General features: G+C 36.1%; 1 protein-coding gene across 4 annotated transcripts in view; it reads left to right on the top strand.

Annotated features, from left to right (window-relative positions):
• HERC2 (HECT and RLD domain containing E3 ubiquitin protein ligase 2) overlaps positions 1-13,803 on the top strand; it is a 235,293-nt gene that overhangs the window by 43,543 nt on the left and 177,947 nt on the right. For all 4 annotated transcript variants that reach the window (XM_055326875.1, XM_055326874.1, XM_055326876.1 and 1 more), the window contains 4 exons: positions 6,805-7,024; positions 11,045-11,145; positions 11,647-11,803; positions 13,586-13,696. In XM_055326875.1, the coding sequence (XP_055182850.1) occupies positions 6,805-7,024; positions 11,045-11,145; positions 11,647-11,803; positions 13,586-13,696 (589 nt within the window). The remainder of the gene's footprint in view (positions 1-6,804; positions 7,025-11,044; positions 11,146-11,646; positions 11,804-13,585; positions 13,697-13,803) is intronic.

The following is a 13,803-nucleotide window of genomic DNA, read 5'->3' as shown; positions in this document are numbered from 1 at the left end:
CACAAATGGACATTTAGGTTGTTTTATTACTTGGCTATTGTAAGTAGCAAATGCTACTTATATTGCTGAAATTTTAATGCTGAAAATGGGGGTGCATATGTCTTTTCAAATTAGTGTTTTTGTTTTCTTCAGATAAATATCAAGAAGTAGAATTACTGAATCATATAGTAATTCTATTTTTAATTTTTTGAGAAACTTCCTGTTTTCCATAGTGGCTGTACCAGTTTACATTCACAACAACAGTACACAAGTGTTCCTTTTTCCTACATCTTAACCAGCACTTGTTATTTCTTGTCTTTTTGATACTAGCCATTCTAAAGAGGTGAAGTTATATTGAATTATTGTTTCAATTTGTGTTTATTTGATTAATGTTGTTGAGTACCTTTTCATGTACCTGTTGTCCCTTTGTATGTCTTCTTTGGAAAACTATATATTTAAATCCTCTTCTCATTTTTAATTGGATTGTTTGTTTTTTTGCTATTGAGTTATAGGAGTTGCTTTTTAAAAATATGTTTTGGATATTAACCCCTTATCCATTATCAGATATATTCATTTGCAAATACTTTTTCTTTTAGTAGGTTGCCTTTTCATTTTGTTGATGGTTTCCTTTGCTACACAGAAGCTTGTTAGTTTGTTGAGTCCCACTTTGTTTATTTTTGCTTTTCGTGTCAGATTGAAAAAAATCATTGCCAAGATCTGTGTCAGGAGACATACCACTAATGTCGAATTCTAGGATTTTTATGGTTTCAGGTCTTATGTTCAAATTTTTATCCATTTGAGTTAATTTTTGTGTGTGGTGTAAGATAGTGGTCCAGTTTCATTCTTTTGCATGTGCCTGTCCAATTTTCCCAGTACCATTTATTTACTTAAGAGACTGTCCTTTCCCCACTATATATTATTGGCTCTTTTGTTATAAATTAATTGACCTTATGTGTGTAGGTTTATTTCTGGGCTCTCCATTCTGTTCCATTGATCTCTGTGTGTTTCTATGCTGATGCCATACTGTTTTGATTACCATAACACAGTAACATAGTTTGAAATTAGGGAGTGTGATGCCTATAGCTTTGTTCTCTTTTCTGAAGATTGCTTTGGCTATTTCGCCTTTTGTGGTTCCGTATAAATATGGGATCATTCTGTTTCTGTGAAAAATGCCACAGAAGTTTTGATAGAGATTTTGCATCTGTAGATTGCTTTGAGTAGTGTGGATATTTTAACAATATTGATTCTTCTAGCCCATGAGCATGGATTATCTTTCTGTGTATTTACATCATCTTCAATTTATTTCATCAGTGTCTTTGGCTTTTTATAGGTTTTTAACCTCCTTTGTTAAATTTATTCTTAGGTATTTTATTCTTTTTTTTTTTTTTTAAATAGACTTTATTTTTTTATTTTTATTTATTTTTTTTTATGACAGTCACAGAGAGAGAGAGAGGCAGAGACACAGGCAGAGGGAGAAGCAGGCTCCATGCACCGGGAGCCTGATGTGGGATTCGATCCCGGGTCTCCAGGATCGCGCCCTGGGCCAAAGACCGGCGCTAAACCGCTGCGCCACCCAGGGATCCCTAGGTATTTTATTCTTTTTGATGCAGTTTTAAATGGGATTTTCTTGATTTCTCTGATAGTTCATTATTGGTTTATAGACGTGCATCAGATTTTTGTGTATTGACTTTTTTATTCTACTTTTTAAAAATTTTTATTTTTAAATTTAAAATCAGTTAACATAAAATTAATATGTAGTATTAGTTTCAGAGGTAGAGTTCAGTGATTCATCAGTTGCATATAACACTCAGTGCTCATTATATCAAGTGCCCCCTTTAACGTGTATTCTGCTACTTTACTGAATTTGTTTATTAGCTCTAACAATTTTTTTTGGTGGCCTATAGGGTCTTCTAAATATAATATCAGGTCATCTGCAAGTAGTGACAGTTTTATTTGTTCCTTGCAATATGGATGCTTTTATTTTTTTTTCTTGTCTAAAAGCTCTACGTAGAATTTCTAACACTATGTTGAATAAAAGTGGTGAGAGGACATCCTTGTCTTGTTCCTGATTTTGTAAGAAAAGCTTCTAGCTTTCCAGTGTTAAGTCAGTGTTAGCTGTGGGCTTGTCATATATGGCCTTTCTTATCTTGAAGTACATTTTATCTGTACCTACTTTGTTGAGAGCTTTTATCTAAAATAGATGTTGAATTTTGTCAAATGCTTTTTCTGAATCTATTGAAGTATCATATAATTTTTATTTTTCATTTTGTTAATGTATATCACATTGATTGATTTGTGGATGTTGAACTGTTTTTGCATCCCTGGGAATAAATCCCACTTGATCATGGTGTAGCATCCTTTTAATGTATTGATGAACTCAGTTTACTAATATTTTGCTGAGGATTTTGGTGTGTATGTTAATTAGGGAAATTGGCCTGTAACTTTTTTTTTTTTCTTTCCGCTATCCTTATCTGGCTTTGGTATCTGTAATTCTGGTCTCATAAAATCAGTAGGAAGTGTTCTCTCCTCCCCAGGTTTTTGGAGAAGGGTTGGTATTAATTCTTGTTTGAATGTTTGGAAAATTCACCAGTGGGAGCCATCTGTTTCTGGATTTTTTTTGTGTGTGTTGTTTATAACTGATTACATCTTTTCATATTTACTATTTCTCATTCAGTTGTAGAAAGTTGTATATTTCTAGGAATTTGTCAGTTTCTTCTGGATTGTGAGTTTGTTGGTGTATAATTGTTCCTAGTAGTTTCTGACGATCTTTTGTATTTCTGTAGTATCAGTTGTAACATCTCTTGGTGACTTTAGCTACAGGTTTGTCAGTTTTATCTTTTCAAAACCATTCTTGTTTTCGTTGATGTTTTCTATTGTCTTTTTATTATTTATTTCATTATTCTCTGATCTTTGTTTTTTTCCTTCCTTCTACTAACTTTATCCTTCATTTGTTCTTCTTTTTGTAGTTTCTTGAAGCATAAAGTTAGATTATTTGAGTTGTATCATGTTTATTGATGTAGGCATTTATTGTCATGACCTTCCCTTTTAGAGCTGCTTTTGCTGTATCCTGTAAGTTTTGGTATGCTATATATATATTTTTTTCATTTGTCCAAGGTGTTTTCTGATTTCTCTTGACTTCTTGGTTGACCCCTTGGTTGCCAAGTAGCATGTTGTCTAATCTTCACATATTGTGAATTTTTCAGTTTTCTTGTAATTGATTTCTAGTTTCATACTATTGCAGTTGAAAAAGTTGCTTGATGTGATTTTAGTCTTATATTTATTGAGGCTTTTCTGGTGGTCTAATATATGATCTCTCCTGGAGAATTTCCATGTTGACATAAGAAGAATGTGTATTCTGTTGTTTTTGCTATGGTATATCTATATGTATCTATATATATTTATATATACATATCTATATATATCTATATCTATCTATATCTATCTATCTATCTATCTATCTATCTATCTATCTATTAAGTCCATCTGGTCTGATGTGTAGTTTAAGGCAGTATTTCCTTATTGATTTTATGCCTGGTTGATTTATCCACTGATGAAAGTAGAATATTAAAGTCCCTTGCTGTTACTGTGTACTGATGTCTTTTTCTCTCTTTAGGTTTGTTGGGATGTGCTTTATGTATTTATTTGTTCTTTTGTTGGGTATGTAAATATTTATAAATATACCTTCTGTTGGGTGGACTTTTTAATCATTTTTTATCATTATGTAATGCTTTTCATTTTCTTTGGTTCTTATACAGTCTTTATTTTAAGTCTGTTTTGTCTGCTACAAGTATAGCTACACCCACTTTGCTTTGGTTGTCATTTGCACAGAATATCTTTTTTCATCCCTTTACTTTCAGTCTGTTTGTGTCCTTCCATCTGAAAGTGAATCTCTTGTAGGCAGCTTATAGATGGATCTTGTTTTTTTTTTTTAATCCATTTAGCCATTCCATGTCTTTTAGAGAATTTTCTACGTATGTATACTAATTATTGATAGGTATGTGCTTATTGCCATTTTATTAATATTTTTTCTGGCTGATTTGTACTTCCTTTCTTCTCCTTGCTTTCCTCCTTTGTGGTTTGATGGCTTTCTTTATTGTTATGCTTAGATTTCTTTACCATTATCTTTTGTGTATCTGCTATAGGTTTTTATTTTATGGTCAGCCTAAGGCTTACACATTCATAACAGTCTAAGTTGATAACAGCTTAAGTTTGAAAGTATTCTAAAGTTCTAAATTTTTACTCTCTCCCCCATGCTTTGTTTTGATGTCATAGTTTACATCTTTTTATCTTGTGTATCTCTTAACTATTATACTTGTACTTACTTTTACTAATTTTGTCTTTTGACCTTTATGCTAGGTTTATAAGTGATTAATCACTTACCTTTACTGTATATTTATCTTTCTTTTTCTTTTTTTTTTTTTGAGATTTTATTTATTTATTAATGAGAGACACAGAGATAGAGGCAGAGGCATAGGCTGAGGAGGAGCAAGCTCCTCCCAGGGAGCCTGATATTGAACTCGATCCTGGACCCCAGGATCACGCCCTGAGCCAAAGGCAGATGCCCAACCACTGAGCCCACCCAGTCGTCCCTATATTTTTCCTTCTAATGAGATTTATACTTTCATATGTTTTTTTTGTTACTAATTAATTCCTTTTCTTTTCCAGGAAAAGGGCTCTTGTCCAGGCCTTCTTAATGGACTGCCACAAAACTGGCAGTTGGTGTTTATCTTTGCCCTTCAAAGGTTGGGGATTAGCAGCTTTATAGATAAGGGCAGTCCTGTTGGTAAACCTACTGCATTTGTACCAGAATAGTGCAGTTTTTCTAGCCTTGCCTGCCTTAAGTCCTAGTGCTCACTTCTCCTCCTTAGTAATAACTGCTGTTTGTGGCATTCCCCCCCCCCCCCCCCAGAATAGGACACTTTCATTTGTATTAAAAACCTGTGCAGGCACGTATTCATTTTCCTCAGTGACTTTCTGAATGACATTTTGAGACTTTGTCTGCTTCCTCTTGATTGACAAGCTGCTTTTCCTGCTGACATTTTTTAAGCCAGACCTCTTTCTGAAATTATCAAACCATCTTATTGGCATTAAATTCTCCAACTTTTGATCTTCACCTACACTTTACTTTAGGTTGTCATTGGAAAATGGCTTTGCTTTTTCTTGAATCACATTAGAGTCTCTATAGGTGTTCCTTTCTTATAGCAATCCTTCACCCGCATAAAATCGGCATTTTCAATACCACATAAAAAGGTATTTCACAGAAAGTACAATGTTTTTGTGTCTGCTGGTATAGCTGCTGTGTCAGTTTCATGAATTTCCTCTTTTTTTTTAAGATATTCCCTTTTTAAAAAAATTTTTTTTTTAAATTTATTTATTTATGATAGTCACAGAGAGAGAGAGAGGCAGAGACACAGGCAGAGGGAGAAGCAGGCTCCATGCACTGGGAGCCCGATAGGGGACTCGATCCCGGGTCTCCAGGATCGCGCCCCAGGCCAAAGGCAGGCGCCAAACCGCTGCGCCACCCAGGGATCCCCCTCTTTTTTTTTTTTTAACATCGGTTCTTACACTGGATTCATTTATCTTGAAATGACAGACAGTCACAGCTGTAGACCTCAGTCTATGGTATTTATCAAACAGTTTCAACCTTTTCTTATAATGTCAAGACTTTTCTCTGCTTCTTGGGAGCACTTCCAGCATCATGAGTGACACTCTGTAGGAGTCCCATAGTTTTATTCAAGGTTTATGATACTGCACTAAACACAATGAAAAGATATATGAGAACTACTAGAGATCATTTTTTACTGCAGTCTGCAGTTTACTAGACAGGTGCTCATGTGGAGATGGTTAGCATCTCCTGGTGTTGTAAGCCGATATTTGCAATCCTGGAGCTCACTACAAAAACAACAGGAGTGGTTATGAAATTGTTATAGTAGTATGTTACATTAAGTATGTACTGTGGTTAATTTTATGTTCTTGTTATTTAATACTGTAGATTTGTTTACATTTCTTTCAACCTTGTAGGGACTGTAAGTATTTGTCATAAGTATTGATAAATTTTAACTTTATAATAGATTTGTGTATATTTTGTGGTAGCAAATGATAAAATAGACTAGTAGTTACATGTATTTTGTGCATTCATGACATATCTAACTTCTTAATTTTTTTTTATATTTTTAGGTTTTGTGATTTGTCTGTGTTTTTTCAAATTGTTGCAGATCTCCAAAAAAATTGCCAATATATTGAAAAAAATGTGTGTATAAGTGGACCTGTATAGTTTAAGACTGTGTTGTTAAAGGTTCAGTGTAATTATTTTATCTTCCTCTGAAATATTCCAGTAAATCTATTACCTTTCATGAGTCATGTGTGCTAGGCAATTTTATTGAAACATTTTTATTTTGAGTTTGGTTATATAACATGAATATAATGGGTAGAGTTTTTCTCTGTGTGTAGGAAATATGCTGCTGGTAAGTATTGACTTTATAATTTTGTGTTAAAACCTTTAATAGTGCTTCAGAGAGGCAACATACCATGGTGGCTAACAGTGGTCTGTCTCATGTACCGTAATCCTCTGGGTCACCTTGAGTAAATTCTCTGTGCCTCAGTTTCCTGGTCCTTAAAATACATGTACAATATTATCTCCTGATGGGGTAATATCGTGTGAGACTATGAGAATTACCTTGTATGTGTAAGGTGCTTAAAACCATTTTTGGCCCATATTAAGTACTCAAGTGTTAGATACTATTGCTATTATCCATTTTATTAACATTGTTCCAAACTATATGGAAGATACTGAGAGGTCGAGTATTTTCTTCTCTTGTTTTCTAGATGTGAATGAATTGAAAGAATGTCTGTCTGTGTTGGTTAAAGAACAGCAAACTCTGGCCATCCAGTCAGCCACTACTACCCTTTCAGCCCTGAGACTCAAGCAGAGGCTGGTTATTTTGGAACGGTATTTCATTGCCTTGAATAGAAGTGTTTTCCAGGAGAATGTCAAAGTTAAGTGGAAAAGCAGCAGTGTTTCTTTGCCTCCTGTGGACAAAAAAAGGTAATAATATAATGAATAAGGAATCCTGATACCAGCTAAATATAAAATGCAGGTTGTTTTGTTAAGGCAAGTTTAAGTTTGACTTGCAATATACTTAGGATATTTTATTTTATTTTATTTTAAAGATTTATTTATTTATTTATGATAGACAGAGACAGAGAGAGAGAGAGAGAGAAAGAGAGAGAGAGAGGCAGAGACACAGGAGGAGGGAGAAGCAGGCTCCATGCCGGGAGCCCGACGTGGGACTTGATCCCGGGACTCCAGGATCGTGCCCTGGGCCAAAGGCAGGCGCCAAACCGCTGAGCCACCCAGGGATCCCCCAGGACATTTTATTCATGCTTTCCTTTTTCCTAGTTTCATATAGTCTGGAGAATGGCTTTGCCCATTTGCTCAGAGTAACAGACTGTGCTTCATAATCTGTGCCATTAATTTAAAGCCCTTTTCTGTCGGTAAAGAAACTGTGGAAGCCAGTGAAGGTGGAGACAAACATGTCTAGATTTTTGAAAATGGAGTCTGAACATTAACATTCTTTTTGTCTTGCTTTATTTTGCTACTGGGTAGGGTAGAGTAGTCAGATCATGATATTTAGTGAGTAGCTAGTTTAGATGTTTATTTTTTTCTTCCTAATGTGATTTTCTAATTCTTTTATTGTAAGAGATGCTTTCAGGCATATAGTTTTTTAATATATTGGTATACATTGGCAGATTTTCTGAGACATTAACTAGAATGCTTAAGGCTTTATATAAAGTTTTGTTTTTCCAAATTGTGGCTGTCTACCACAGTTTTGTTCTCAGAAGGCTTGACTAAGATATTTCTAGGTATAACCCATATTTTATGTAGCAAAAAGAGTTGGTTTTATTTGATTGTAATACTGACTTTTATTCCCTATGGAGCACATGAAATGTAGAGGGGCAGAAGCAGTGGGCAAAAAAACAAAACAAAACACCTTATTATCTTGCTACATGGAACAATAAGTGCTAAATGAAGCATTTTTCATGTTTTGTTTTTCTTTTTTTCTTTTTTTTTGTTTTTCTTTTTAAATCTAGTTGAATCAGATTACATGTTCTATATTTGATAGTTTTAAGATAAACCAAGTGACAGAGGATTCCTACACATGTGATGATAGCCAGCAGCACGGTTCTTTCTTTCCTTCTTGTCTGGAAAGTGAGTGGTCCTTTGTGGTGATCACTGATCAGAGAGGGGTTCTGCCTATGGAGGTGGTAGGTTTTAAGACTCTTTAAGCACTTTTATGTGTTTGTTAAATGAGACTGAATTTTCTAAGATGCAGAAGTGACTGAGACCCCAACTGATTTTTCTCTGTGCTTTTTCCTTGTGGTGACATAAGTGTTGATGGATTAATTGAAATCTACCTTTCACTAGGTCAAGCAAATTCCTAAAATTAAAAAAATGCGTATTTTGAGATGATTGTGGGTTCATATGGAATTGCAAGAAATAGTACAGATTCCTTATACCCTTCACCTGGATGTGAGGGCGATCTGGCTGCGACATCTGTCACCTCATTGATCGCCAGGGTTGATTCAGCTGATCTGGCTGGCTAGGCGGGTGTCCCCTTCCTCCCTCACTGCTCCGTGCGTCCCTCCCGAAGCTGCACGTTCAGTCGAAGAGGACGACCATCCCCGATAGAGGAGGACCGTTCTTCGGTCAAGGGTATAAGAGTAGCTGCGCTCCCCTGCTAGAACCTCCAAACAAGCTCTCAAGGTCCTTATACCCTTCACCTACTTTCCTCCAGTGGTAGCCACTTACAAAACTATGGTTTACTGTCACATTGAGGATATTGACTCTGATCCAGATGACTTCTCTCACTCAGATGTCCTCAGTTTTACATGTTCTCAACTCGTGTGTGTGTATGCGTACCTGTGTGTGTACAGGCACATATGCGTGCCTTTCCATATGATTTTATCACAGGTGTGGATTTCTGTTACCAGTGCCACAGAGTACAGGACAAGGAGCCTTTTTATAATGACACTCACTTCCTTTCCCTTGCCCTCTTCTGTCTCCTTGGGTAGCCCCTAGTCTGTTCTTTTTTTTTTTTTTCCTAGTTTGTTCTTGATGTCTGTTCTGTAACCTTGGCTTATATCAGTCAGTGTTATCTCCTTGAGATTTTTCCAAGTAGTTGTCATGTATCATCATTACATAGTAGATTTCTATGACATGGTTGAATTTCATTTTGTTTATTCATCTATTGAAGGACACTCAGTTACTTAATTTTGAGCATTATGAATAAAGCTGCTATGAATATTTGTGGGCAGGTTTTTGTGTGAACCTAAGTTTTATTTTTTGGAATAAATGCGCTGGAGTTCAGTTCTTATGTCTTATGTTTAGGTTTGTAGAACATTGCCATGCTCTTTCTAGAATGGCTGTACAATTTTACAGTCAATCAGCTATGTATGAGTGGTTTAGTTTTTCCACATTCTTGTCAGCATTTGGTGTTATTACATCTTTGTTTTAGCTATTCTGTTAGTGATATGTTCTACATTTTTATAGATTTCTTTTCCTCATTTCTCAACTTACTGGTTAGTGGTGGGTTTTACCTTTTTTGTGGAACTAGCAATGGGTTGGATGGTTGACTGGTGTGGATGGGCATGGATCCAAACTATTTGTGTGTTAGTGTTTCTTGAGTATTTGTAAAACAGAGAGTGACTTACACTGTACAGATTTAGGACTATTGGGCTCTTTCTCCAGGGCCAGGGTTATGATTGCCTGAGGGGAGCCCCAGTTTCATGCTTCTCCTGAAGCAGTTTTCTGGTGAGGGCTCCTCGTACCTCATCTGAATAGATTCAGCATATGTGTTGCTATTTTAAAGATCATTATATTTCTTATTCAGAAATAAAGTGTAAATTTCCTTATTCCTGTCTCGTAGGCGCTCAGTTCCTTCATTAGAGGCAGTTATTAATTAAGGTTTTTTTTGTGTATGTGTGTGTCTTCTCATGAGCTCCCCTCCTAAAGCTCAAGATTCATAGATATGTGCGTACTAGCTGCCTCTGTGGGGTCCCCACGTTCTTCCCTGCTAATTTTATTTGACGTCTCTATGGATGATCATTCCATATCATTACCCATTTTAAAAAATTTATTTATTAATGAGAGACACAGAGACCTAGGCAGAGGGAGAAGCAGGCTTCCCACAGGGGAACCCAGGATCATGCCCTGAGCCAAAGGCAGATGCTCAACTGCTGAGCCCCCCAGGTGTCCCTCATTACCCATTTTTAATAGCATTTCCCCCTGACTGTAAAAGCAAATTTAGTAAGTTTGAAGGATACTGTATATAGTAGAAATATTCAGCTGTGTAAAGTTGAAAATAAAAGTACTTGTTAAGCATGATTAAGTTTATATTGTATACTTTTTGTATTGTAGTTTGTTTTTTAGAATGATTTTTATTATATGCCGTTTGTATAACTTTTTAAAAACATGCATATCTTGTTAACTTTATAAATATAAATGGTAAAAAACTTAAAGGATTCATGAGAATGATAGGCACTAAATTCAGGAAAGGTTAAGCTCAACAGGATAGGGGCAAAAGAGAATAGGAGACATACATGGATCTCTATTCCTCGTCATCACATAGACCTAAAAGAGTCCAAAGTATAGATTCCATAGCCCTGGGTGCAGACTCAGGCATTTGTCATATTCTTTGTGTGTTCCTCAATCACCTTACCTGCCTTTTCTTTACTACATGCCATTTAATCTCCCCATTTATGTATTTATGTCTATTTTCTGCTTACCCTGTGTTTCTAATAATATCAGCTCTCAGATTATTTTGTGAATATTTTTGCAATTCACTTAAAATTCTAAATGTTTTCTTAAAGTAAAAATTTCCATTACAAAGGACATTTGATAATTTTTTAAATATGAAATTAAAAGTCACACAGTGTCTTCCTGCTGTCTAAAGAAATCCATTGATCACATTTCATATAAATCCTTCCATATTATTTATCTTATTTTAGTATTTGCACATTACTCTGACTGACCAGTTATTACAACTCCCATATGTGTTGTCCACAGTTCCCGGCCCACAGGCAAAGGAGTGGAAGGACTTGCAAGAGTTGGATCCCGAGCAGCTCTCTCCTTTGCCTTTGCCTTCTTACGCAGGGCCTGGCGGTCAGGTATGTAGGCCTAGAGTGTTCTCTTACCCCAGCACATCAGGAGACTTGGGTGGTCTTCTCAGTTCTGCCACCACATGCTCTTGGCCTGATCCCATATGCTCTCTGTGCCTCATTTTTTTTTGTTTATAGAATGAGGGGCTTAAGTCTGTTTGATTTTTCAGGTCTGTTCTTTTAAAAAAAAAAAAAAAAAGATAAAGCGCATATGTGTGTACATCCCAGGTGAACCACTGCAGTGCATCAATGCTGATTTATTTTCTAGGAGAACAAGAAGTTAGAATTGCTCATGGGCAAGTTGAACTGACTTTGGGGTACTTGTATTAAGTTTTAATCTGTTGAGTTCTTAGAGTATCTTGTTGAGAGAAAAGTGAGGGATTGAAAATGTGACAGTGGCATCCTCTCACATGGAGGAGTAGGAGGCCTCTCTGGGAAAGTGGGGAGGGCTTTACTTCTCAGTGCTGCTTAAGGAATGGGTGGCCTCCTTTGATACACGTGTGTGCCCAGGGGAGGATGCAGATCTCTGCAGCGAGCTGTTGCAGGAGTCCCTGGATGCCTTGAGAGCTCTGCCTGAGGCCTCACTCTTCGATGAAAGCACCGTGTCCTCTGTGTGGCTGGAGGTGGTAGAGAGAGCAACCAGGTTCTTGAGATCCGTCGTGACAGGGTGAGTTCTTTCTTTTCACATCTTACTGTGTGAATGATGCTAACATGCTTCAAAGTCTTATTTCACTGGCTTCTCTTTAGAGCAGGTTTGTGCTGTTTCCAGCTCACCCTTAGCTCTGTGATTCTAGATCTTAGTTTTTAGGTTTTCAAATATTTGCTTTTGAATCTCTGATTAGACCCAGAATTAGACCCATATCATATTGAATCAGGTGGAAAATGAAAGATGTTTTTGTAATGTATTTTTTCAGATATTTTATGATTTGGGAATTAGTCATTCATAAAATGTTTGAGCACCTATTTTGTGCTTCTTGGTGAGAATGTGAATGCTGTCATTCTGAGTGATGGGTGTTGTTTTAATAGACAATGTAGGACTAAATAACCACCCAAGATCAAAATGTTTAAACCTGCATCTGTTCATTTTAGTGTAAAAATTTTTTGAACGTGAATCATTTTTCTGTAAGGAAAGTCATGAACTTTGGTCTTAGGTGCTATATGTTTTTGTTAACCGTTTTTAAATTTATTTTTATTTTTAAAATATTTATTTATTCATGCAAGAGACAGAGAAAGAGAGAGGCAGAGGGAGAAGCAGGTTCCATGCAGGTAACCTGACGTGGAACTTGATCCCGGGTCTCTGGGATCACGCCCTGGGCTGAAGGTGGCGCTAAACCGCTGAGCCACCCAGGCTGCCTCGGTTTTTAAATTTAAAGAAAAATGTATATAGTTAATATATAATTCGGCAGCAAAGGCATAATTAGAGCAAAAGTGAGTCTTTTCCCATTCCTTTTGCCTAAGGTCACTGCTGTGTCCTTTCGGTATTCAGGGAGGGACACCTGAGGTCTCTATGCCAACAGTCTATGAGTTCCCCTCCCTAGCATGCTGATGAAGGCATTGCAGCAAGATTTAGGGCCGTGGGCCCTGAAATAGGCTTGGAATTTGATCCTTGAACCCTGTGGGGATTAGAGGTGTTATCCCCCACACAGTTTAAAATCCATATAGCATACTGTGAACTGGAAGCCTGACCGGTAACATAGACAGTGGATTAACAAATATTTTATGTTATTATCTGTATTGTATACTGTATTCTTATTATATTATCTAATCTTAAGCTTTTTGGTGTTTCTAGGCTACATAGTTCATCTGTGAGTTTTTTCAAATTACTGAAAATCTCCCCCAAATTTTTATATATATATATATATATATATATATATATATATATATATATATAAATAAAAAAATCTGTATAAGTAAACGTGTGCAATTCAAACTTGTTGTTCAAGGGTCAACTGTAGTTTCAAAAATTCAACTGTAATGGTGATATCAGAAAGTCATCTCTTCCCCATCTTGGGTTAAGAAGACTTGTTTATCAATGGGGAAAAGTTGAAATATTTGTTTGATCAGAGAAAAATACACATAGACATTTTGCTTGTGTTTGCCAGGTGGTTTTAACAGTTGATTTTTCTACATTTACATAGAGGGATGTTAATATTCTAATAGCCTTACATGTCATTGAAAGTGGAAACATCTAAACATTTTTCTACCCATGATTTGAATAATGATAAAAAGAATTTTATGCTATGGATGCTGGAATGTTTTCTAATATAGTCATCTTATAGTATCTGAATTAATCCGTTCAATAATGTTTACAAATTAATTGTATACTTTAAAATCTCGGATTAAATTTGAGTATTAAGTCTCAGAAACTTGATTCTAAATATTAAAAATAAACATGCTGTTTTTAAGATCACATGTTACTTTGTTCTTGGGTCTACTGTTGTCAATTCAGGGATGTTCATGGAACACCTGGTACCAAAGGGCCTGGAAGCATCCCTCTGCAGGACCAGCACCTGGCCCTGGCCATCCTGTTAGAGCTGGCTGTGCAGAGAGGCACGCTGAGGTGAGGAGAATCACAGGCTGGGAGTATTTCAGGGAAATGTCTCTGTATCTGAACATTTGTTTCATTTTATGGTTATTTCATTGAATCATTTGTGATTGTAGAAAACG

The sequence above is a fragment of the Nyctereutes procyonoides genome, unplaced genomic scaffold (genome assembly GCF_905146905.1).
Source record: "Nyctereutes procyonoides isolate TBG_1078 unplaced genomic scaffold, NYPRO_anot_genome, whole genome shotgun sequence".
Lineage (NCBI taxonomy): Eukaryota > Metazoa > Chordata > Mammalia > Carnivora > Canidae > Nyctereutes > Nyctereutes procyonoides.
The sequence above is the reverse complement of the archived record's forward strand: the minus strand, read 5'-3'. Positions and strand labels throughout refer to the sequence as shown.